This window comes from Anser cygnoides, chromosome 6, assembly GCF_040182565.1.
Source record: "Anser cygnoides isolate HZ-2024a breed goose chromosome 6, Taihu_goose_T2T_genome, whole genome shotgun sequence".
Classification (NCBI taxonomy): Eukaryota; Metazoa; Chordata; class Aves; order Anseriformes; family Anatidae; genus Anser; species Anser cygnoides.
This window is the reverse complement of record NC_089878.1, coordinates 13,485,354-13,507,804: the sequence shown is the minus strand read 5'-3', so window position 1 is coordinate 13,507,804 and position 22,451 is coordinate 13,485,354. Positions and strand designations below refer to the sequence as shown.

The 22,451-nt window shown below is 38.9% G+C and overlaps 1 protein-coding gene across 6 annotated transcripts in view; it reads left to right on the top strand.

The window, feature by feature from the left end:
* Nucleotides 1-22,451, top strand: part of ADARB1 (adenosine deaminase RNA specific B1) — a 76,104-nt gene that overhangs the window by 33,825 nt on the left and 19,828 nt on the right. For 4 of the 6 annotated variants that reach the window (XM_067000051.1, XM_067000053.1, XM_013171739.3 and 1 more), the window contains 5 exons: nucleotides 5,520-6,454; nucleotides 15,840-15,954; nucleotides 17,605-17,773; nucleotides 18,311-18,459; nucleotides 18,675-18,843. In XM_067000051.1, the coding sequence (XP_066856152.1) occupies nucleotides 5,520-6,454; nucleotides 15,840-15,954; nucleotides 17,605-17,773; nucleotides 18,311-18,459; nucleotides 18,675-18,843 (1,537 nt within the window). Of the gene's footprint in view, nucleotides 1-258; nucleotides 6,455-15,839; nucleotides 15,955-17,604; nucleotides 17,774-18,310; nucleotides 18,460-18,674; nucleotides 18,844-22,451 lie in introns of all 6 variants that reach the window. The other 2 variants (XM_067000055.1, XM_067000054.1) reach the window with 2 other exon arrangements.

Genomic DNA, 22,451 nt, shown 5'->3' with positions numbered 1-22,451 from the left:
AGAACTTGGAAAAAAAGGTAAGAGGTGAATTGGATAATTCCCATGAGATAATTCTTCAGATAAAACATACCCTATTTCAATAGGAGTAAATCTGAGCATGAATGGTGCCTTCCTGAGCTGAACAAAATACCATCTATTCAATAGTGTCACCTTGTAAATTCCTTAAGCAAGATATTCAGGTTTTGTCTGCTTCTGTTTCTGTGCTAGTGCACCAATATGCGAAGCAATTCAAATTCACTGAACTTTCTGTCTTGTCAGGAGACTGCCTCTGCTGAGTTGTTACAGGTTTGGGACATGCTTTTGTGTAACTTCATTGATCTACCAGAAGTAAATTTTGAGGTGCATTGCCTGTATCACGTTTTGCAAAAGAAGCCACAGGTAACATCATCATCTTGGATGACCCCAGTTAATAGAAGGTGTAAGAAGGCTTTTCTGCATCTGTATGACCACACAAACATCATGAATTTGGAATGTTAAATTATCAGATTTGGAGAGGAAAATCAAAATTCCTAAGTGCTACACCTTGATTTGTACAAAGATTTTTTATTTTTATCTGTCTATATTTTTGTATCACTGAAGATGGCAAAGTGTGATATCAGAAGTGCCTATAAAAGCCTTTGTTATTTTGTGTAACTCCTTCTTGGGGAAATGGAAGGTGAGCCTGTGCAATATTTGTACCTTACAGTTATAATAACTAGAATTTATCTGCAGAAGTTAGAATTCAAACTGTCTTGGTTCTGCAGAAGTGTAAGATAGTCATGAGATTACATTTAATGCACTCAAGAAAAGTGTTTCCGACTTCAGGTTTTAAGTTCATCCTCCTGTATCTGTTGAACAAAGAGAACATGTTACAAGAGATGGAGTATGTCCAAAGAGGGGCAGCAAAGCTGGTGAAGGCTCTGGAGAACAAGTTGTATGAGGAGTGGTTGAGGGAGCTGTGGTGGTTTAGTCTGGAGAAGAGGAGGCTCGGGGAGACCTTATTGCTCTCTGCAACTACCTGAAAGGAAGGTGTGGGGAGCTGGGGGTCGGCCTCTTCTCCCAGGCAGCAAGTGATAGGACAAGAGGAAATGGCTTCAAGCTGCAGCAGGGGAGATTTAGGGTGGATATGAGGAGAAATTTCTTCACTGACAGGGGTTCTGAGGCATTGGAACAGGCTGTCCAGGGAAGTAGCTGAGTCACCATCCCTGGAGACATTTAAAAGATGCATAGATGTGGTTCTTACGGACATAGTCTAGTGGTAGTCTTGGCAGTGCTGGGTTAATGGTTAACTAACGATTTTAAAGATGTTTTCCAACTTCAGTGATTCTATGAATTCTGTCAGTTCTCCGAAGTCTATACTTATCAATTACCTCACAGGAGAGGGGAAGTGGTACGTTTTGCAGAACACTTGTAACACTTGCTGAAGTGTGTGTCCTGACCTTTTCCTTTGATTGTTTTCCCCCCTTTTTCTAAAAAGGTGATCACAAGAAGTCACATTTTTTATGTATATGTTTCATATGAAAATAAAATAATAATAAAAAAGACTTATTTAGGATTTCCCCAGGCCAGTAAATGACAGCAACAGTATAAAGGGTATCTAGAAACATCCTTCCAGCTGTGTTTCAGCTAAGAGTCGTTTAAACATAATTAAGTGTGCTCCATACCAGATGGAGCAGAGAGCAAGGCAAGATCCCCACTGAATAAAGAATCTTAATTAGAGGTGTTTTTTAATTACATGGGAGAAAAAAAAAATAAACCAGCATGCTTGGATAGAACTTTTTTTTTTTTTAATGGCATGAAAATTTTCTATGTCTCTTTCGTTCTTTGAGTGCTGTCAGCTTTGTAAACCTCTCAAATAGATTACTTCAGCGGCAGAACTTTTCTTTCACTGAAGTTGTTGGCATGTAATACTGTCAGTTGTGATTTTTCCCAAAGAAGCTCCAGCTGACATTACTGAAGTCTCTAGTCAATACTGCCAACTATTTTTAGTGATGGGAAAATAAGCTAGTCTTATGAAAACTATCTTACTTTTAAATCATGGGTAGTGTTAATGTTTAAGAAAACATGACCCTGTTGTCATGTGTTTATATCTGTTAACACTACTTGAGGGAGCAGAATACACAACAGTTGTGATCAACTTCAAAGAGCTGTGATCAGCTTGAAAGTATTCAATGATTATTTAAAGTATTCATTACTTGGAAACTTATTTAAAGACTGGAAAATGCATAAATGAGCATATACATAGCATGTAGTATGAGGATCTTTTAGAAGGTCTTAGGTTTTGGTTTTGCTAGGAGATTTACCAAGACTGTAACACGTGGTCACCTGTCAACTGCAATAAGTTGTTTTTTAATTTAAGAAAAAAAATATGAAAAACATCCATTATTTTTTTTCTCCTGTCAGCTCCCTCCAACGCATTGTACTTTCTAACTGTGTTTTAACATAGAGAGCAACATCTTACATGGGCAGGTAGTGACAGGACAAGGGGTAATGGCTTTAAACTGAAAGAGGGAGATTTAGGTTAGATGTTAAGAAGAAATTCTTCACTCTGAGAGTGGTGAGGCACTGTCCAGAGAAGCTGTGGATGCCCCATCCCTGGAGGTGCTCAAGGCCAGGTTGGATGGGGCTTTGGGCAACCTGGTCTGGTGGGAGGTGTCCCTGCCTGTGGCAGGAGGGTTGGAACTGGATGGTCTTTAAGGTCCCTTCGAACCCAAACGGTTGTATGAACATTTACAGTTCTAATTTTCCTGCCTTACTTTAGCTGTGGCAGCACAAGACTTAGTGTTGGTCTCCAAATCAGACCCATGAGGTGAGTTAAGCTGTGTTTTAGAATATTAGTGGAGTGGTCAACATCTTCTGCATACACTGCTTTAGAGCAACAAAATTTTTGTTCCTTTTGAGTACTAATGTTCCTAGTTTGATTTTTGATGGGATCCTTAGTTAGCCATGGCTTTCAGGGTAGAGCTGTCCTCCCTCATTCCGTTCAAAGTGATTGAGAGACTTCCCAGAGTATTACAGTCTCTAAAACATTGTCTTAACAGAACAAAAAGTGCAAAATCTTCAATGTGTCCAGTTCCTTACCACCCACAGTGGATCTGCTCAAAAAGCAATGGAAATAAGGAGATGTGAGAAGAACGAAGAGAGAACAGGATGATTGCAGGCCAAGCTGCAATTCCATCAGCTGTTGAACTTGGATACAGAACTGCTCTTTTTACATTCAGTTGGAGTCTGTTCAACTCATATTTTCTTTATGTGGCTTCCACAGGCACTGGTTATAGAAAGAAAGATGAACAGAAACCATTTTTTAGTGTTAACTGAATGATTTCTGTTTAGCCTACAAAAGTTACATTGTTCGGTAGCAAATTTCTGATGCCACTAGTAAGAACAATGTTTGAAAAATGCTGTTTTAGATAATTTTTGGAGATTACAGCTTCAGGTAAGAAACACACTGTAAGAAAGTTTTAATAATTTATTGTTTTCCTTAAATTCCTTCAGTGTAGTATGATAAGGAATATTTATGCATGAACACTGTGTACTGACAGTCATGGCCCTTCAGCACACATTCTGCATACAATATAATTTGTGGCTGGACATTACAAGAGATTCTTTATTAAATTTAGCAGATTTGTAGCCATGAAATGCTCCCAAACCCGTTGTGTTTCACTCTGGACTGCATTTGACTGGAATTTAATGTTCAATACTATACAAGTCTTTGTTGTGCTACTGCATTTTAACAAAATGTGTTCCTACTTGGTGTTTTTCTTTTGATCTTTATTTTTTCCTTTTTTTCTTCTTTGAGCACCGAAAGGAGTAACCTATCGAGCTTTTGCTGGAGGATGTTATAAATGAAAATTTAGTAACCATTCCATCAGCTTTGTAACCTGGGCGAAGTGATGTGTGCCTGGTAGTGAATACTTAATGAAGATTTAAAGCATGTTTGAAATTTGTCAGGAAGAAAGCTTCCACTTTGGTTTGCTCTAATTTCCATAAATATTTATCACCTGCTATCAGTGTGAATTTAATACAGTAATAGGTATTTTGAAGTCTTGGAACAGAAGAGTTAGATGCGCTTGACCTACTAAATTTGCCTTTTCATTCATGAATGTCAATATAAAGCACAAATAATTAATGTTGTTAGTTTTTTAATCAGGATAAAACTGAGGACTTTCCAGTTATAGCAAATATAATTCTTAAATACATATCTAATGTATCATTACTCCAACTTTCTACTTTAGAAAATAAATAATGAATCATTAAATTAATCATGCAATACTACTTTTTTCCCATCAAAATATCCTCATTGTGATTGTGCAGATTTTGTCACAATTCTTGTGTTCTATGTAGTCTTAAGAGACTACAGAGAGTAGTCTGACTGACTACAGAGAGTAGTTCTGACTACAGAGACTACTTAAGAGACTTACTGTAGTTTTGTAAGTTTAGGAGAGCAGTTTTTTTGCAGGGAATTTAAAAGCTGCATATAAATGGCAAATAAAATGTTTCTCAATAAAAGACTGTGTACAAATATATACGTAGTAGTTTTGTGATGCAACCTAAGTCAACACATTTTTTACAGCTGTTTTTCTAAGGATGGAATAGATATGTGATAAAATTTGTTTTGAAATTTAAGACTACATATGCAGAGAGATGCTGAGAGATGCTGAAGCACAGTTTGTTTCTCTTCATTTTGTGGTGCATCCATATAGCTGTATTCACCTGTTTTGGGTGTACAGAAAAGATGAGCGTGTCACTGCATTCAGTGAAGGCTGTTAAAGGGTCAGAGTTGTTGGGACAAGGGGTTTGCTCTGTTGAACAGGCCCGTTGCTGGAGCTGCCATGCAGTGGGCAGGCAGTCCTGTTTGGGCAGCCAGCAGCTGAAGGTCCTGAGCAAACTGAGGTGAGGTGAAATGAATGCTGGGAAAAGCATAAAAATATGAAAAGCATAAAAAAATGGAATTTGGAGAATATGGCATAGCTAAAGAGAAGTAAAACATTCATACAGTCTTCAGTCAAGGTGCCTACCTACCAAAGAACTGCCTAGTTTTTCATGACACCAATTTTATTTGTCATTTCTCAAATTGAGCAAATAAAATCACGTAAGACAAAAATGCAACATTAATAAAATAAGAATAAAGTAGAATTAAATATCAATCTTCTAGAATTGGTCTTAAGCATCCATTTTTAATTAAGTAATGGTAGCTTTTTATTTTATAGGTGTATCCTACAAATAATACAATTTAGTTTTCTGGTTTAAAGCATTTTTCACATCAAGTAAAAATTTTGTTCTAGTGTGATTTGAATGCAAAAGAAAAAGCTGCAGCACTTTATATGAAAGTAGCAAATGCATTGTTTGAAAATAATTCTTGAATGTGCTCTTTCTTGAATTATCAAGAAGTATTGCTCTCCATTTATATTGCAAAAGCTTTAATCAGTGAGCACACATCACTTAACCAGTTATAAAGAGCGATAAAGGAATCTATAAATTTTGCATTTACAAGATCCTGCAACGAAGGCATTGTAAGTTACTCTTTCTGGGCACCGCAGGTTCAAGCAGCACTGATGTTAAAGAAAACCGCAACATGGACAACGTTCCCCCCAAGGACGGCAGTGCGCAAGGCACCGGGGAGGGGGCTCAGCTCTCCAATGGTGGTAGCAGCAGCAGCAGAAAGCGTCTTTTGGAGGAGGGCAACAATGGCCACTCCAAATTTCGCCCCAAGAAGAGGAAGAAAACGCCAGGTCCCGTTTTGCCAAAGAATGCCCTGATGCAACTTAATGAGATTAAACCTGGTTTACAGTACAAACTGCTGTCCCAAACAGGGCCGGTTCATGCTCCAATGTTTGTGATGGCAGTTGAAGTTAACGGGCAGGTGTTTGAAGGGTCTGGCCCTACAAAAAAGAAAGCCAAGCTTCATGCTGCTGAGAAGGCTCTGCGGTCTTTCGTTCAGTTCCCAAATGCATCAGAAGCGCACCTCGCAATGGGGAGGACTCTCTCTGTCAACACAGACTTCACCTCCGACCAGGCAGACTTTCCTGACACGCTTTTCAATGGATTTGAAACTCCAGTTCCTGCTGATGCTTCCTTTTACCTAGGGTCCAATGGGGATGGCTCCTTCAGCTCTAGTGGGGACTACGGGTTGTCATCGTCATCTGCTGTAGCGAGCAGTCTTACCCAGTCACCTCTCCCCACACCACCACCGTACCCGACCACGAGCGGGAAGAACCCTGTCATGATCCTGAATGAGCTGCGGCCAGGACTGAAGTACGAATTTCTCTCAGAGAGTGGGGAAAGCCATGCCAAAAACTTTGTCATGGCTGTTGCAGTGGATGGTCAAACGTTTGAAGGATCAGGAAGGAATAAAAAGCTTGCAAAAGCTCGGGCTGCTCAGTCAGCCTTGGCATCCTTGTTTAACATGCAGCTGGATCAGACTCCATCTCGACAGCCCATTCCTAGTGAGGGGCTCCAGTTGCATTTGCCACAGGTGAGAAGCCCTTTGGTGTTTTTCAGCGTGCTTAGATAATGACCAGTAATAGCCAAGGTGAATCATTTTGAATCAGCTTCAACATTTCTGCTGTTTATTCTGCTTGGATGGATGGGTGTGTTTATTTGTGTGTGTGCTTGTGTGTGTATACATATAAATATATACATATATATAATACATACGTATATATATATTTATATCTATACACACATATATAAATATATACATATATATATTTATATTTATACATACACTGCTTGTATTAGCTGATTAATCCGTTTATGTCTTCTGACAATTGTCTGAAATGATTGTGTTCTGTTGGACAAGAGTTGTTGCTAATGCTTTTTCAGCTTTGATCACGTCATGTAGTAGAGCACAAAGCCCACCTCAACTCCAGTTTACATTGCTGTTTGTGCTGAGGAAAGACTGAACCATGGCTTGCTTGTCTTAGACATCTATGCATAGACTGAGTTCAAGTTACGATTTACTGCTTAAGAAAGTATTATTATCTGACACAATCGTTTTTACCAGGGAAGAAAATCATCCTCTTCTGCAAACTGAAACTGTTGATGTTAGCAAAGCTGAGTAATGGAAGTCAAGGACAGATTAGGTGAAGCTAATGTCACTTATTCCCAGGGTCTGAATAAAAGGCAGAGTTGCAGTGCATGTATCTGCGACCTGTGGTTAAATAGGTGTCATCTAAATGATGGTGCTCTAACCAAATTAGTTAATAACTATATGCAAATTACTTAGGAAAGTAAATCGGGATGAGAAATAGTTTAAATTAAATAACTAGTGAAGTAGGGAAGGTAGCAAACATACCGGACAGAGATCAAAAAATGTAAAGAAGCAAGAATGAAGTAATTTTAAACTTTTTTAATGAAGAAAAATTCTCCCTTATTTGCTTGTGCTTCTCCCCAGTCTAAGTACAATAACGAATGTTTGACTGCCCTCTTTGTACTACATCCATTGGGTCTTTTTAATGATATGTCTGTCTAAATCCATGTACTTGTTACGTATGTATATATACATACATATACATATAAGTTCCCGTGAATTCTTTTCAACTTTCTGTTTATTCTAATGAGAGTTTTGAGGCTTTGACCTTTGGCATCTCAAAAACATTGCTTTAAAGTTCATTAAAAATTCTATATGTCTGATTCAATGTCATTCTATAATCTGGGGTTGAAGAGTATATATAAATGTGACTATTATAAGTACATTGTTTCCTCTAGTTGCATAGACAATATGCATTATTTAGAAATTCCTATATGCTGTCTCTTTATCTTGCGTAATTATTGGATTATTTATGAATGTTTCATGCTTTTTCAAATCTAGGATTATGCTATTTCAGGTCTTTATGATTTCTTCAGTAGGTTCAGCTATTTCAGACTGCTTTTAAAATAGTGCTTTTAAAGGTGGATTTGGCACCAGACACCAAAAAAAAAATCACTGTTTTTTTTACATGTTACTAGTTCCTGAATCAGTAAAATGGTGAAAATGGGAACTGCAATATGAAGTAGGAAAGAATAATTCTTGCCCTGAATAATTTTTCAGGGCGACTTCTGGTAAGTTTTGTTCTGAGAAGGGGAAGGTAGAATCATTATATTATCTCACAGCTCACATTTTTATCATTCTAAGGGGGTAAAGTTGTTTTTCTGCCCAGCAGATCAGTGCATAACAACTTACACAGCCTTTTTAAGGGACTTCAATGGACCACTGGACAGTGATGGGTACTTCTGAGCTCCTTGCTTTGTGAGATTTTGACCTGCATTCTCAGTTCTGTGAACCTATTCGTTTTCCCAGAGTGTCACCCCATAAGTGGGCTGTTTCTGTAGTTATGCTGTGCAAGGTATGCAGAAACTGTGTGGCCAATTCTGGGCATTTGAGCTTAAGGTACAGTTTTAAATAAATACATTTTTAGAAAAAGCAACACATGCAAGCAACTTTTTTCCCCCCAGCATTCCAACACTGACCTTGATGCCCATATTGTCTACAACAAAGCATACCTTAGGGCCAGCTTGCATTTTACCTTTCTTACAGATGTGCATAAAAGGCTACTCCAGTGTGGAAGAGAACCCGGTGTTTGTAGGAGTAATTCAGCATACTACACCATGTGGGGAAGGGGTGGGTTGCTGGTACCGTCTCATTTAGATCCCATTAAAAGTCAGCTATTGATTTTGAGTCTTTTGGTCAGTTTGTAATCAGGACATCCATTTTCTTTCTGCACTTTGCTGTGTTTTATTACTCTGCTTGTATTTATAATTAGCTGTCAAGTTATTGGAATTGATCTATTACATCATGGTCTATTACAAGTGATTCTGTTCTAGTACATTTTAGTGAGTAATCAGAGATTTAAGCATTTGTGATGTTTGGTTGTGCTTTTCTTTTTTTCCTTTTTTTTTTTTTAACTCGAGTTCTTAAACAGTTGTTTTTAAACAGCGTTTAATGAATATGCGTAAATATATTAAATTTGGAGATAGTCATAAAGTGGGTGAAGTCACAAACATTGGAGAGTACAGGAGCGATGCAAACGAGGTTGAGATTTGTAACAACCCTTAGACCAAACAAAATAATGATTTTATTTGGAAAAATTGCAAACTAGAAACATGAGAGGGGAGAAAAATTCCAAGCACTGAAAGCCCAGTGGAAGGAATGAAAGTATAATGTAGCTCTGCCAGTGCAGATGTTGGAATTGCTGCCTGTATTGCAGGTTCAAAATAATGCATTCTCAGCTCAGAGAAGTGGTGAAAAGCAGTGTGTTGCTCCAGACACCTCACCTCTTGAGAGGTGCCATTACCTTCTGGATCTGGTAGGCAGCAGGCAGAAGTCTAAGGTGTCTGCAGCTAATGTGTTAATTTGTGATGCCTTGCGAGGAAAACTGTTAGAGCGGAAAGAATTGAGAGGAGCGAAAAGGTGATTGCTGCTCTGGGTGGTGATTGGGAGTTTTGGGTGAAGTACGTGTCAAAAGTTATTTACCTTCTGGTAGATGCAAGCACTCTGGAGGAAATGAAATGTGGGAATACACGTGTAAGCTATCAAGTGATAGAGAAGGACAGTTGATATCAGAGATCAGCTTATTGAGTAGATACGGATATAATCATTTGGCCAGTAAAGTGGGTTATCAAGGTCCTGTGGTTTAATACATTTAAAATCAGTCTGTGCAAAGCAAGCTTATCTGCTTGTTTACAGCTTGACCTTTTGTGAAAGATGAAGCACTGTTGCCTGCGGTGAGGAAAATCTCTTTGCTGGGAAAGCGACTTAAAGCCAGTAAGTCAGCATGTGCCTCAGAGCAGATGAAGGTACACTGATAAAAATCAGGCCCTGTGCATTTATTACTCTGTGTATTAAAATGGGAGAAATTGTCAGTCCAGTGGGGTAGGGATATGCCTCTCCAAAACAAAGAAAATATTTTTATGGGTAGCTACATTTCGTAAATTGATAGCCATCCTCATTTTAGCTCCCATGCCAAGTCCAACAGGATATCCTGTATTGTACAGTAACCCACAGCATGTACCAAGGGCTCTAAAATGTGTCCTTGAAGTTTTATTCTTTTCTGTGGAAGACAACTACGTGTTTCAACATGCTTAGGTTAAAATCATTAAAACATTCAAAGTGCCTCGTTTGTCATAGGTCTAAAGATCTGGTAGGTAGCTATGGTTGTTGAGATCTGGAGAAGACAGAGAAATGTGAACAGTATTTTAAAATAACTTCTGAAGACAAATGGGTCACCTGTTTATAGATGAAGTGTGGAAGCTGATAGAACCAGATTTTTGAAAACTGTTATTCTGAAGCCCAAGTCTGATTACTGGGGAAAGTAGCATTTCTGAGCACTGAATCATATCAAGAGCCCTACTGGGCCAGACCAAAGCTGGCAGACCCTGCCCAGGTCCTTGCCAGCAGCCTCAGCTCAGGGAAGTGGTAAGATTATAGGGGATCCTAGTACAGAGACAGTTCCCCACTACCACTGAGCAGTTCCTTGGACATCTCAGGGGCCACAGGCGCTCTGCTGGACTTTTCTATTTCTTCTTTTTTGATCTCTTTATCACCCAGAGATAAATGTCCCAGAAATCACTTGTTTTCCCTTTGATTTTTTTTTTCTTTTCCCTTAGGCACCCCCCGTTTCCCAAGGAAGGCTCGCACCTCTGTCAGAGGGGGTATTATTCTGTCTCTGAAAGAAAAAATCAGCATGGACAGAGGCCAGTACCAAATGCCCTGAAAAAAGAAATGAGAAAAGGGCTATAGCAATTCTTACCCAGTATATTCTTCCAACCTTCAGCAGTTTGTGTCTCAAAGATTTTCTTAGCTGGAAATGATGTGTCTTTCCATTTAAGAATCCTGGATGGATTCTTACCCCCCTCCCCTCCCCCGAAATTTCAAAAATTTCTGGAACTTCTGTAAACGTTTAGCTTCTGTAGCACCCTGCAGCAGTTAGTTCCACCATTTAAGTATGTATTTTGGGAAAAAGAGTCTCATCTTGTTTGTTTTGAACCAACTGCATGCATCCTGGTGTGTCCCAGTACGATGATCTCTCTCACAGTAATGGGCTTTTTGCCAGCAGTAAAGAAGGCCACCTGGGGATTTTCAGTGAAGTCTTGGTCAAGGCTGCTCCATCTGCCAGCACTGCTGATGGAAATGGTTTCCATCAGACTGGAGGAACCTGATGGTGGAGGGTATCCACTGACATCCTGTGCTAGGAAAACCTCGGCATAAGCTTTTTAATGGTATTTCTTGGATTTCCTTAAACTGCTTACTTAAAAAGATTAGCCTGAATGCAAAGATGTGGAAACCAGAGACTTGGAGTTGTAAATATTGAAGTTTAAAAACAGTTATTTTGATTAGCGAAAGCTGGACTGTTGTGAGAGAAAGTAACTTGAGCTACATAAATAAACAGTGTAGTTGCAGATGAAATAAATGTAAAAATCCAATAGAGGGAGTACTTTTAAATACTCAACTAATTGTATTGCAAACTGAACTTAGGGCAAAAGCATCCTGTATATTGCTGTAGACACAGTAAAACAAAATGTTAAGGAGAAAAAGTGTCCTGAGAACCAATGCTGTAATGTGTGGTTTCACTTGAAGTGCTACGTTAATCCTGGTTTAGCCTTGAGGGTGGGGGGAAAGGTAGAAAAGAAGTATTCAAATGTAGAAAAGATATACAAATTAATTATGAAAGTGATTAGAGATCTGGGAAGGCTTCTTCTGCAAGGATACTGAGAAGACCTGTGCAGCTTATTGAAAAAGGCAGCTTAGCACATACAGGAGAATTAGAATGTAACAAATTCAAGCCTAGTATAAAGATAAAACTGAATATGAAAATTAATGAAAAACATATTGAAATAATTACTATAGAATTGGAAGAAATGTTAAAGATACACTTGCACAAGCAGTCAGAGAATCTGCTGCCAGGCAGGAGTTTTTTTAAATAAATACAGGAAACTTTGGAGAACTAGAAAATAATTAACCTGTTTCATTAGTGTAGATATATTTGCACCTCCTCTGAATTGTGTGTGCTGGTCACTGTCAGAGGAGAGATAATGGACCCAGTTGATCCTGATTTTACCTACTGTGGACACTGCCAGTGCTCATCAGCTTGTGAAAATTCAGATATGCCTTCAGCTGTGAAGGTAAGAAGAAATGAAGTTGAGGGAGAACATTTGTGCTTGAAAGAAAGGAGGACCACTGTAGATTCACAGAGCGCACAAAAGACTGGGAGGTCTTCAGTCAGTTCTCCAGTGAGACCTGGGTGCTGTCAGCCCATGTAGTGCCCCAGCTCCAGCTGCCTGGGTGCCCCATCACATTGATGCTAACCAGCGTTTGTCTGCATGAAACATCTGTGCTGTGTTGGGAAGATCTCTATGGCCTACAGAGGCCTTCCTTCAGATCCAGACAGGCCAGGTTCAGAATATTTTAAAACACAGCCGATCAGGGAGGGTTTTCTGATGCAAAATTGCTGCAAAATATTTATTAACCCAAATAATTTTGTATGTGTAGAAAAGAACTGGTTTCACTGCAACTTCATCAGAGAAAAGAACAATGCACCCAAAATAGCTTTGAGCTCACATGACTTAATGAGCAAACTGTCAGCTATTTTAGGTCTTTCCTTTTTTGAATTACCCAACTTTGAATAATGATTTAATGCAGGAGAGTGCATTGAGAATCTGTGTCAGATGTTAGGGCACTCATTGGGAAGGTGAGAGGTGAGTTCAATTTCTGCTACAATTAGTATTTATTTATATGAAAAGGAATATATAGAGAAAGAGAAGTGAAAGATCCATACCCAGACAGGTCAGTGGCCTAGTCTTGATGTGGAGCTTTGTGTCCTTGATTTGAAATGATCTGAAATGGGGACAGCAAGGTCATCATTTTAGGTCAGTAAGTCTTGTTCCCTGTTGTGCAGTGGCCTGATCATAACCTGCATGATTCTCATCCAGTTCCTACCTTCCCGTTTACCAAAAATCTGTGTCTTCTGATGATTCAGTTATTTCTGCTCTATGTCATGTGGTGATGGCAGAGAAATTGCTGGTAAGGCTGCCGTAACCCTGTCTGGAGTCCCAGTAAGGACTCTGCATTCTTTAATACACATATCAGTTATTCAAGGTTTCATTTGTCCCCGTGACTTTTTGTTCCCAGGTCATACAGAGATCGTCGTGTGGCTGGGCTTGGAAACTGTTTCTGGGAAAGCACCTAGCCAGGACCGTGCTCTGGAGTAATGATTTATATGTTCTTTCAGAACCTGGCGTTTATTTTCAGTGCCCTTGAAACAATTTTAAGGTCTACAGATTGTTAAAGCTAGTAAGAGAAGTTTGGAGATTTTTTATCTAGTAGGGTCTCTATCTCATTTTCACCTCCTCTTGCTTATCAGGAGTAAAAGGAGTTAAGGTGAGGACCTGAGTTTTTAAGCATGTTTCATGTGGTGAATAATTTTTTTTTCCTGGTGCCTTTATTTCCAATGGACCTGAACACAAGACAACAGAACAAGATAGACCATTTATTTTGAGAAACTTTGCCTCTTTGTTTTTGGAGGTGGTTGCAGTGGACTGAGTTTGCCATGATGGCCTCCTTGGTACAGAGCCCTTGCTCTTGGCTAGGCTTCCTCCGTGGTTTCCCAGGCCCTTGCCTGACTTTATTTCTGAGGCATCCTCCACCATAGGTGTATGTTAGGTGTATGTTGCTCATCTCCCTTGTAACCTTTAGTAATCTCACTGCAATAGAGAGGCCACGTTTCAGCCCTCTCTCCTCCTTTCTCCTCTCTCTCTCCTTCCATCGCTTTTCTTCTTTTTATAAAACTGGATTCAGAATATATCCATATTAATTTCAGAAGCCATAATAAGGGTCAGTGAGGAAGAAGTTTCTATTTCAGTTTTTTAATTCAGGAGACTAGTAGCTTACAAATCTTACTGTGAAGTTGAGAAAATTGTAGGGTTAACCCTAGAAAGCTCATATGTTATCTACAGCTGTTACCTTCAGCTGTTGTAATTATTACTCTTTCTGTGAGACTATTATAGAGTATTCACCAAGTATAATAATAATAAGCATGTTCAGCATCTGGGAAGTGTATGTAAAGCTACAATGATTGCCTAATACAAGCTTCTTCAGAACTTTAAAGAATCTTCTCTATCCCTCTACAAATACAAAGCAAATACAAAGTCTACAAATACATAAGCAAAAAACCTCTCTTAACATCTGTCCAGAGACCAACTTCATCAAGACTTCCTTAGCCTTCATTTAAAGGAGAAAGAAAAGTGCTTCCCCCCATGCAGGACTGTCATTTTTTATCTCTGATGTAGCACCTGTCTGTACTTGGTTTTGCCCGGATGCAAGCTATAGTAGGGGGTAGCAATGGTGCACGGTGTTCTGGTGCTCTGCTTCCCATCCCCTCCACTGTGCTGCAGCAACCACCAGCCCCATGATGGGACCAGCACTCAGCCTTCGTGCTGGTGCCCCGAAAGCCAGGCACTGAAATAAGCACAGGGAGGCAGGAAGAATTTACCCCAGTGTGGTTCTCAAGGACTGTACCTGCTTTAACTGCAGCGCTAAACCAAAGCATCTAAATCTTTTATGCCTGGCGCTGCATGGAAGGGATTTAATGCCAGGCTGCAGGAATCTGCATGTAGAGATGTTTAAACCTGGGTTTTCCTGTGGGTGTGAAAGTCTGAAGTCCTGTTATGGTCAGTGCATGCCTGGGGGCATGATGGTGTCTGAAAGAGCCATCATCCTTAAATGGCCTCTTCTTATGGACACTCTTAATTTGTCTAAAAACAGTGCCAAAAAGGGTTTTCCTGCATTGCAGCTGCTTCTGTTTAACATGTAACTTGCCTTTCTCAGCCTTTCCTTTCGAAGTGATCGACTATGCTGCTGTGTGTATCACTGGGGCACTGGATTTTGTGTAGTACTTGCGGAAAACAGCTAGTACCAACAACAGATATTTACACGGTGGTTTTTGCTCAAAACTAATATTGCATAGATTGCCCTGGTTTTCAGAGTCTTTTCTGGTGAAGATTCAGGAATTTGAGTTTGATTCATCTCTAGTTATTATAGTTCCAGCTGCCTTAAAATCAGCAGGTGAGATTAGCTGCAGTGTTGAACTGAACCATCATTGGAGTTCAGCAAGAGCAGAAATGGTATCTTGAAGTTTTCATTAATATGAATTTAGTCCTCATAGAGCCTGAACGACGTTGCTTGTCAGCACAACTGGCAAGTTACAGCTCTGTGGCTATTGTTCAAGTTTTCCTTAAGGTGAAAGAGTTAAGTCTTCCTAATTTTCAGACAGGTAGGTTATACAGTGATGTCTTACACTCTTAAATTTGTATGTCTTATTAAAAAAAAAAAACACAAAAAACAAACAAGAAAACTCTTTTGAAAACAAAATAATTCTTATTTATGCAGTAACTAGGTAATTAATTTGATTGTTATAAAAGGTTTCTGTGTTGCTTTGAAGAGGCTGGTTTTGCACTTCAATCTTTCTTTCAGGTCCAACACTGAGGATGCTGAAATGAGATGTTTTGAGGTTTGAGCATGAAAATACTGACTCATCTCTCTATTCAGTTGTTCTCCAAAGCCTCAAAAGTTCATAGTGATCATGAGTGTAAGGTATTTTGATGCTTAACATAAGGCTATGTGACCCTGTCATGGAGCACAAAGAACTCTATTTCCACATACAGTGAGCTCTGAGTGTTCAGTGTGCCTGAAAATTGGACCTAGCCAACTCCTTGACATAGTGCAGATGCAGCAAAATCTTTGTCCAGTTTTAAAGCAAACAATACAAACACTTCTAATTTGTTGTGTCAAATCATTTGAAAGTGCAGATCTTTATAACTTAATGCTATTGTAGCTTTTTTTAGTTGTTTAATTTTCTAATGTGCATTTCTGTGTGATCCAACAGGTTTTAGCAGATGCTGTTGCACGCTTGGTAGTAGATAAATTCAGTGATTTGACAGAAAATTTCACATCTCCACATGCACGTAGAAAAGTCCTTGCTGGAATTGTCATGACAACAGGTAAAGAAAAAAAAAATACTGTTTTAGCTGTCTAAATACCAGGGCTTTGTTTGCGTTCTAAGAAACTATATTCTTTCTTCAGTCAATCAGTATTGAAATATATTTTTACTGTTTACTCTTCAAGGTGCATTAAATATAGCAATTAAATCTTGGCTAAAGATGATTAAAGGAAAATTAGATCTGCAAGTGCATCTGTTTCTGGAGCTCCTGTGTTCTGCGTAGTTGAGACTTCTGAGATAATTCATAATCTACAAAATGCATGAACCTTTTAAAATGAGACATTGAACTTTTTGAAAGTAAATCTAAAGTAAATTTCACCACATTGGTCACACAGATGGCATTCTTGTTTTTGGCATGGTATATAAGAAATCACGATTACTTTCCAAATCTTTAAGGTTTTGCACTTTGTTAGTTTGTCTTGCTGTATTTCATTCTCAGTGCTTTGTGTCTCAGTCATTTTAGGAGAGGGGGTAGCTGGCCTCATCTGTTGTTTTTTTTTAAGGTTGTACTTTGATGAGTATTTATTTCATAAGCAGTGAGAGCTCAAACATCCCATTCCACGTGTCCCATTCCCTCACTAATTCCTAGCTATGCCCCTTACGTTGGCAGTGCTGCAGCACAGCCAGGTGGTGGGCAATACTGTCACTGAGCTGTGTTCAGGACCACTGCTGGTTTGCTCTTTCCCACACCCACACACAGCTTCCCATGAATCTGCACCACTTCAGGCCGGGATGCACACCGCAGCTAACTCTACGCACTGGCAGCCTAGGCTCCCTTGCACTGGCATCTCCGGGAGATGATCTTGTATTGTGGATGGACCCTAAACTTCAGGTGCCTGGGGCGTGTTGAGTATGTTTCTTCCCGTTTGTCCATACTGCAGTAAATATTCTATTGGATGAAGACAGCAGAAGGCATTTAGCAGGGCCAGCTGCTTTCTGTATCTGGTGGTTTTTGCTTTGTTTTGGTAGAGGGATGCAACATTTTGACCTGTCATTCCAAATTCTTCATGGAACTGACTGTTTTAATGATAAAAGTAGTTGTTTGTATAGAAAACATGCAAAATATTTTTAATTCAATTGTGCAGAATTATTTAACACCAAGAACTACGTCTCTAGATGTCCTGTACTGCTGATAAGCTTTAAAATGGGTTAAGGATTTGAACTTCATTATCTTGTGTTACTTTTCATGTTGATGGTTTAATACCCTTCTATTCTGTCTTTTTTTTTTTAAATAAATCAGTGCCTTTTAATAATACATTTCTAAAGATGCTGTTAATATCGTTAATATCTGCATATATGGCCAAACGGTTGCCATGCTGTAAGCCAACTGGCTGCCTGGGCTCAGAAAAAACGCATCGTCTTTGGAGATCAGGCTTTAATAACTCTTCCTGAAGCAGCAATTTTTCCCTGCAGGTTTTCAATTTCTAACTCATCTGAGCTCCAAAATGAAGAACTCACAAGAAACTAGACCATACTGGTAGAGGGAAGATGAGTCTGAGTGAAGCTTTTGGTTTAAAGAAAAAATCAGAAGAAAAAATATTTATTGAAAAGAAACAAAGAAAAGAGCCTTGTTTGAATTCTGCAGGATGATCTCTTGCTAAATTGCTTGTGATTTTAATTGCATCTTCGTTCTAAAATTTTGTTTTGTCAGGTACAGATGTGAAAGATGCTCTGGTAATAAGTGTTTCTACAGGAACAAAATGCATCAATGGTGAATATATGAGTGATCGTGGTCTTGCGTTAAATGATTGCCATGCGGAAATTATATCTCGACGGTGCCTGCTTAAATTTCTATATACACAACTTGAGCTTTATCTAAGGTAAGCTTATGGGAAGATAAGCTGACCACATGGAGCTGTAAAGCTGTCAGAAAATGTCTTCTAATTATTTGAATCTGAAACACTTGTGCTGACATGCCCTGCTGAAACAAACTGTGTAAAGTAACACCTGTTGCATTAGAGTGTTTAACTGAGAACTGAAGCTCTTTGCCCTAAAGTTTGAATTGAACAAAACATGTATTCAGTTAGGTGTCAATCTTGAGAGGAAAGCACAGACAAAATTACAGGGAATCATTTTGTAATCTGTAAACAAAAATCTAAATCAAAATAATCTCAAGTGATCCGATGTGTGACGTTGTTTTGTTTTCTGGTAAGTCCCTGAAAGATCACTGGGGAATGTAAAAGGCTCTCTATTTCTTGCCTCCATTCTTTTTTTCATTTTTTAATTTGTAATAACTTGTTAAGAGTTATATTTTAAGATTTCCAGACATCATGTGTTTAATGCCTGTTGAGACTGACCAGCTTATATTATTTGTACGTTAATTTTGGTTTTGACTATATTTTTGTTCTCTGTTTCAGCAATAAAGACGATCAGCAAAAATCCATTTTTATCAAATCGGAACAAGGCGGGTTTAAACTGAAGGAGAATGTGCAGTTTCATCTCTATATCAGTACGTCTCCTTGTGGAGATGCTAGGATTTTCTCGCCACATGAAGCAGCACAAGAGGGTATGATAGCAGTAGTATTCTAGTATTGGAGTTTAAAGTATTATTTGAGCATGTACTAGTGATATGGTTATGTAGCTAAATTGCAAGGAGTGATAGAAATTGTCGTGTAAGCCAGCAGCTACGTAGGCTTTAATAGATTCTTCTTACTGTAATGCTATCTGTAAAATATTTTGAGAATATTTTTCAGTTGATTGTAAGCAGTTTTTGTCATTTAGATCAAGGGGACAGACATCCAAACCGCAAGGCAAGAGGACAGCTGCGAACAAAAATAGAATCTGGGGAAGGAACAATCCCTGTGCGCTCTACTACCACTATCCAGACGTGGGATGGAGTATTGCAAGGAGAAAGGCTACTTACTATGTCATGCAGTGACAAGATAGCAAGGTGAGATACTAAATAATTGTTTTTTCAGTGGAATAAGAATGGAGGGTTGCATGACAGCTGCAGTGAATGTGCAGGTTATTGCTTGGTTTCCTTGCTTAGATGTAGCATGGCTGCAACTCCAGTTATGAAGCTCTGATTCTTCACCTGCAGTTGGTGCCAGACCTTCTGCTGGCTTCAGAGGCGAGGTGAAAACATTACCTATCATTTTAGCAACTTAAGTCATGACAGCCTTGTTTTGTAATTTTCACTGGAAAATATCAGATGAATGCCTTTTTTTTTCTAGTGTAGTATGGCATTGGCAACACAGTGACAGTGCAATAAATCTACTAGCTGTAGCTGATTAATTTCCTCTGATTATATATATCCTTGTATATCAATAGTGCAGATGTGTTCCATGGATAAATTTAGATTTTTATTATTTTATGCAGGGAAAAAGTGTTCCAGTTAAAAACATGTCCATTGATGGTCATTTTTAATTTCTAGCTTCAAAATTATTTTAATGTTAGTTTTAATATTTTACTGTAAATAAATATTTTGGTTCCTGTACTAGTCCTTTTATTTATACTTTATCTGATATATTCTTATTCTTTGTTGTCATTACTGACAGACAAAGATAAAGATTTTTGAAAACTGTGGACAGACAGATGACACCCCTTACCCCACCCCCAGTTTAGCAGTAGTAAGCTTTAAAAAGTACCAGAGGTCTGGGAGAGTTGCTGGAAGATGGTAGTATTATTTGAAATGAGCCTCTTTGTTCTCGTGAAATAGATGAGAAATGCCAAGTATTTCAACTGATGATATTTTAATTATTTTTTAATTATAAAACCTGTGCTGATTTGTCAAGTCACACTTAGTCTGATTCAGAATTTATTAAGTCTATTTTAAAAAAGAAAATAAGTGGAAATGTAATTGTGAACTGTGTACGCCAAATCAAAAAATACAGGATGAATGTTAGGTGATTGCTTTTTTCCTCTAGTCTTGTCTCAAGTAGTCAGCATCTTTACTGAAGGAAGACACTTTAGTTTAAATCCTTCTAACACAAACAGATAGGGCCACTCAGAAGCCACTGTATTGGGTTGTTGAAAGGCAATTTTACAAAAATGACATTGAAGTTTTTTAATAGTATTTTCAATAGTTCATCAAATAGATTTCCCAGCTTCATGTCAATAACTTCTCCTAACCATCCAATGTGGTATTCATGCTGCATTCATTTGACTTCTTTTATCACATCATCGTTGCTGTTAGTGAAATTAAAACTTGAAGACAGTTATTGAGCTAGAACACATTTGACTATTTTGTTGATTTTGTGTGATGCAGAACAGAATCCATCTCTCGCTTGCGTAGCTAGCTGTCACCTCTCCTTGGGGCTAATGGGAATAATTTTGTTTGTGCCAGTGAAGGAAGCAAATAGAACCCCTTGACACAGAACAAAGACTGTATGACGGGTAAGGAGGCCCAAATTTTCATATTCTTTTTTTCTTTTCTGTTTTTCTTTTTTTTTTTTTTTTTTTTTTTACATTTCCCTGACATTTATGACCATGTTTTGTCCATTTAAATTTGAAAGAATGCATTGCTATGTAGTTTCCAACAGTCAGTGCTCCAGAATGCCCTTGCCCTGTGCACTTCCACTGAGCTTTCCAAAAGGTTCACGGTCCCAGCGTGGAAAACACATGGATGAATAAAGTGCAGGATTGCATGTGCAATCCTGAGCAGGAAAGCTCTTTGTATCTGAACAGCCATATCTGTGTGGATTATATGTATAACCCAAGCTGTTACTTTCAGCCTCTGAGTGCTTTGTTGCAGTGTGCTGTCTAGCACCCTCCTGAGCCTGGTAGGAACACCCAAGAAACTTGCAAAACTTCTGTTAAACTTCTCTTTTTCTGGAAAAACAAAAAATAACAACAACAACAAAAAAACTAAATAGTAGAAGGTCTGCAGTTACTGCTGCTCATTACAGTGATGGGCCAAGCTCACCGTGAGTAACGGGTGAGCTCTAATGCCATAGTGGATGGAATTCCTCGGGCTGACTTCAGGTGCTGATTGTACATTGGCAGACTTGGCCATGCTAAGCCAGGGTTTGGATTGTGCCACAGGCTGAGACAGGATGTGTGAAACAGGCTTTGGCTGTGGAACAACATGGGTCTTCTGCTTCCCTCCAGACAGCTGAGCTCACCTCTTCTTCACCACTTTAGTTGGAGGCAGATACTCAGCACCCCTAAATGACCTCCTGAAGGGACACTTTCTGGTTGTGCTGGAAGAGACAGGGGAAAAAAAAGAGAAAAAGTCAAGAGATATGAGAGCTGTGCTTTAGGTAGGAAGGAAATGAGGGGTGTCAAACTAACTTGCACTGATGTCACCAGGAGAAAAAATGAGAAATAGCAAAAGGCCTGCATAGGTAAAAGTGAATGTAATTCCATTTGGATCAGGAGCATTAGAACAGGATTGTCCTAGTGTGTTAGTTCATGGCGATGTTTCAGGGTGGTGATATTCTATGACAATAATACCTTTTAGGGGGACATTAATATACCTGCATTTGTTTTAAATGTATCCTAGGCTCTATTATATCCATGATGCTTTATTATGCATATTTTTGTCATTCTCTGTTTGATATGTTTTACCCCCACATTCATTTCAAGTTTTTCAGCTTTGAATAATTACTTAATTTCTCACAAAACATTTCAGTTGAGGTTTGCTGTCTTGCTAAGCAGAACAAAATGGTTTTTCACCCTGTTTCCTAGCTAGGAAGGCTCTAGGAATTGAGAAGTGATTTAATTAAAAAGTGGTCCTGTTGTATAAAGGAGAAATTATTGGTGCTGTTCTGCTCTAAAGAATGTTACTTCTGATAATCTTTGGTGTGAAATGATGTCATGTGCCTATGTACTGACCTTGTTTTGCAGTATTTAGAGTGGGATATCGGAATGGAAGTTTATAACTGTCTGTCTATTTCCCTGATGGCTTTTCCTTCTTGACCCCACCATCCAGATTTCTTGGACTGATGAGGTTGCACAAAAAGAACTTAAAATCCTGTGTGTGCTCACTAAAGGCTGTACGTATGTTCTGTTTGTGCCCATCAAGCTTTTTTCAAGTTTGAGAGTCATTTTATAATGGAAAGCTCCATGACAGAGCTGGTGTGATTTCTGAACAGCAATAGGAAGAACATTTCTTCTGAACAGTTCTTAGTCCAAGTGACAGATTAGAATGCCTTAATTTTGATACGTGATGGCTGTGTGATGCCTAGGTGAAAAACCTCAGGGAAAGCAGAAGGAAAACACTACCCAGCATCATGTAACCACTCAAACCAGTGACTTGAGTCTTGGCCCAGGCTCACCAGTATGCCACAGATCCAGGCAACACTGGGAAAGCTGGGACAAATCAGAGCTGTGCAGTTGACAGCCTAGGTTCAGCTACAACAAATTCTCTTTTCTGTAATTGAAAATCTGACCTCAAGATAAATAAAAAGATGCTTGTGAGAAGTGCTGCTGTAAAAGATCATAGGCTTCTTGTGCTTGGTGACTTGTGTCAGTGTGGGGCACTGACTGAGCCACTTGAGGTAAAAGACTGACTCTGCTTCACATGACAATGTTGCTTCCTGTGTATGCTGTGAAAAG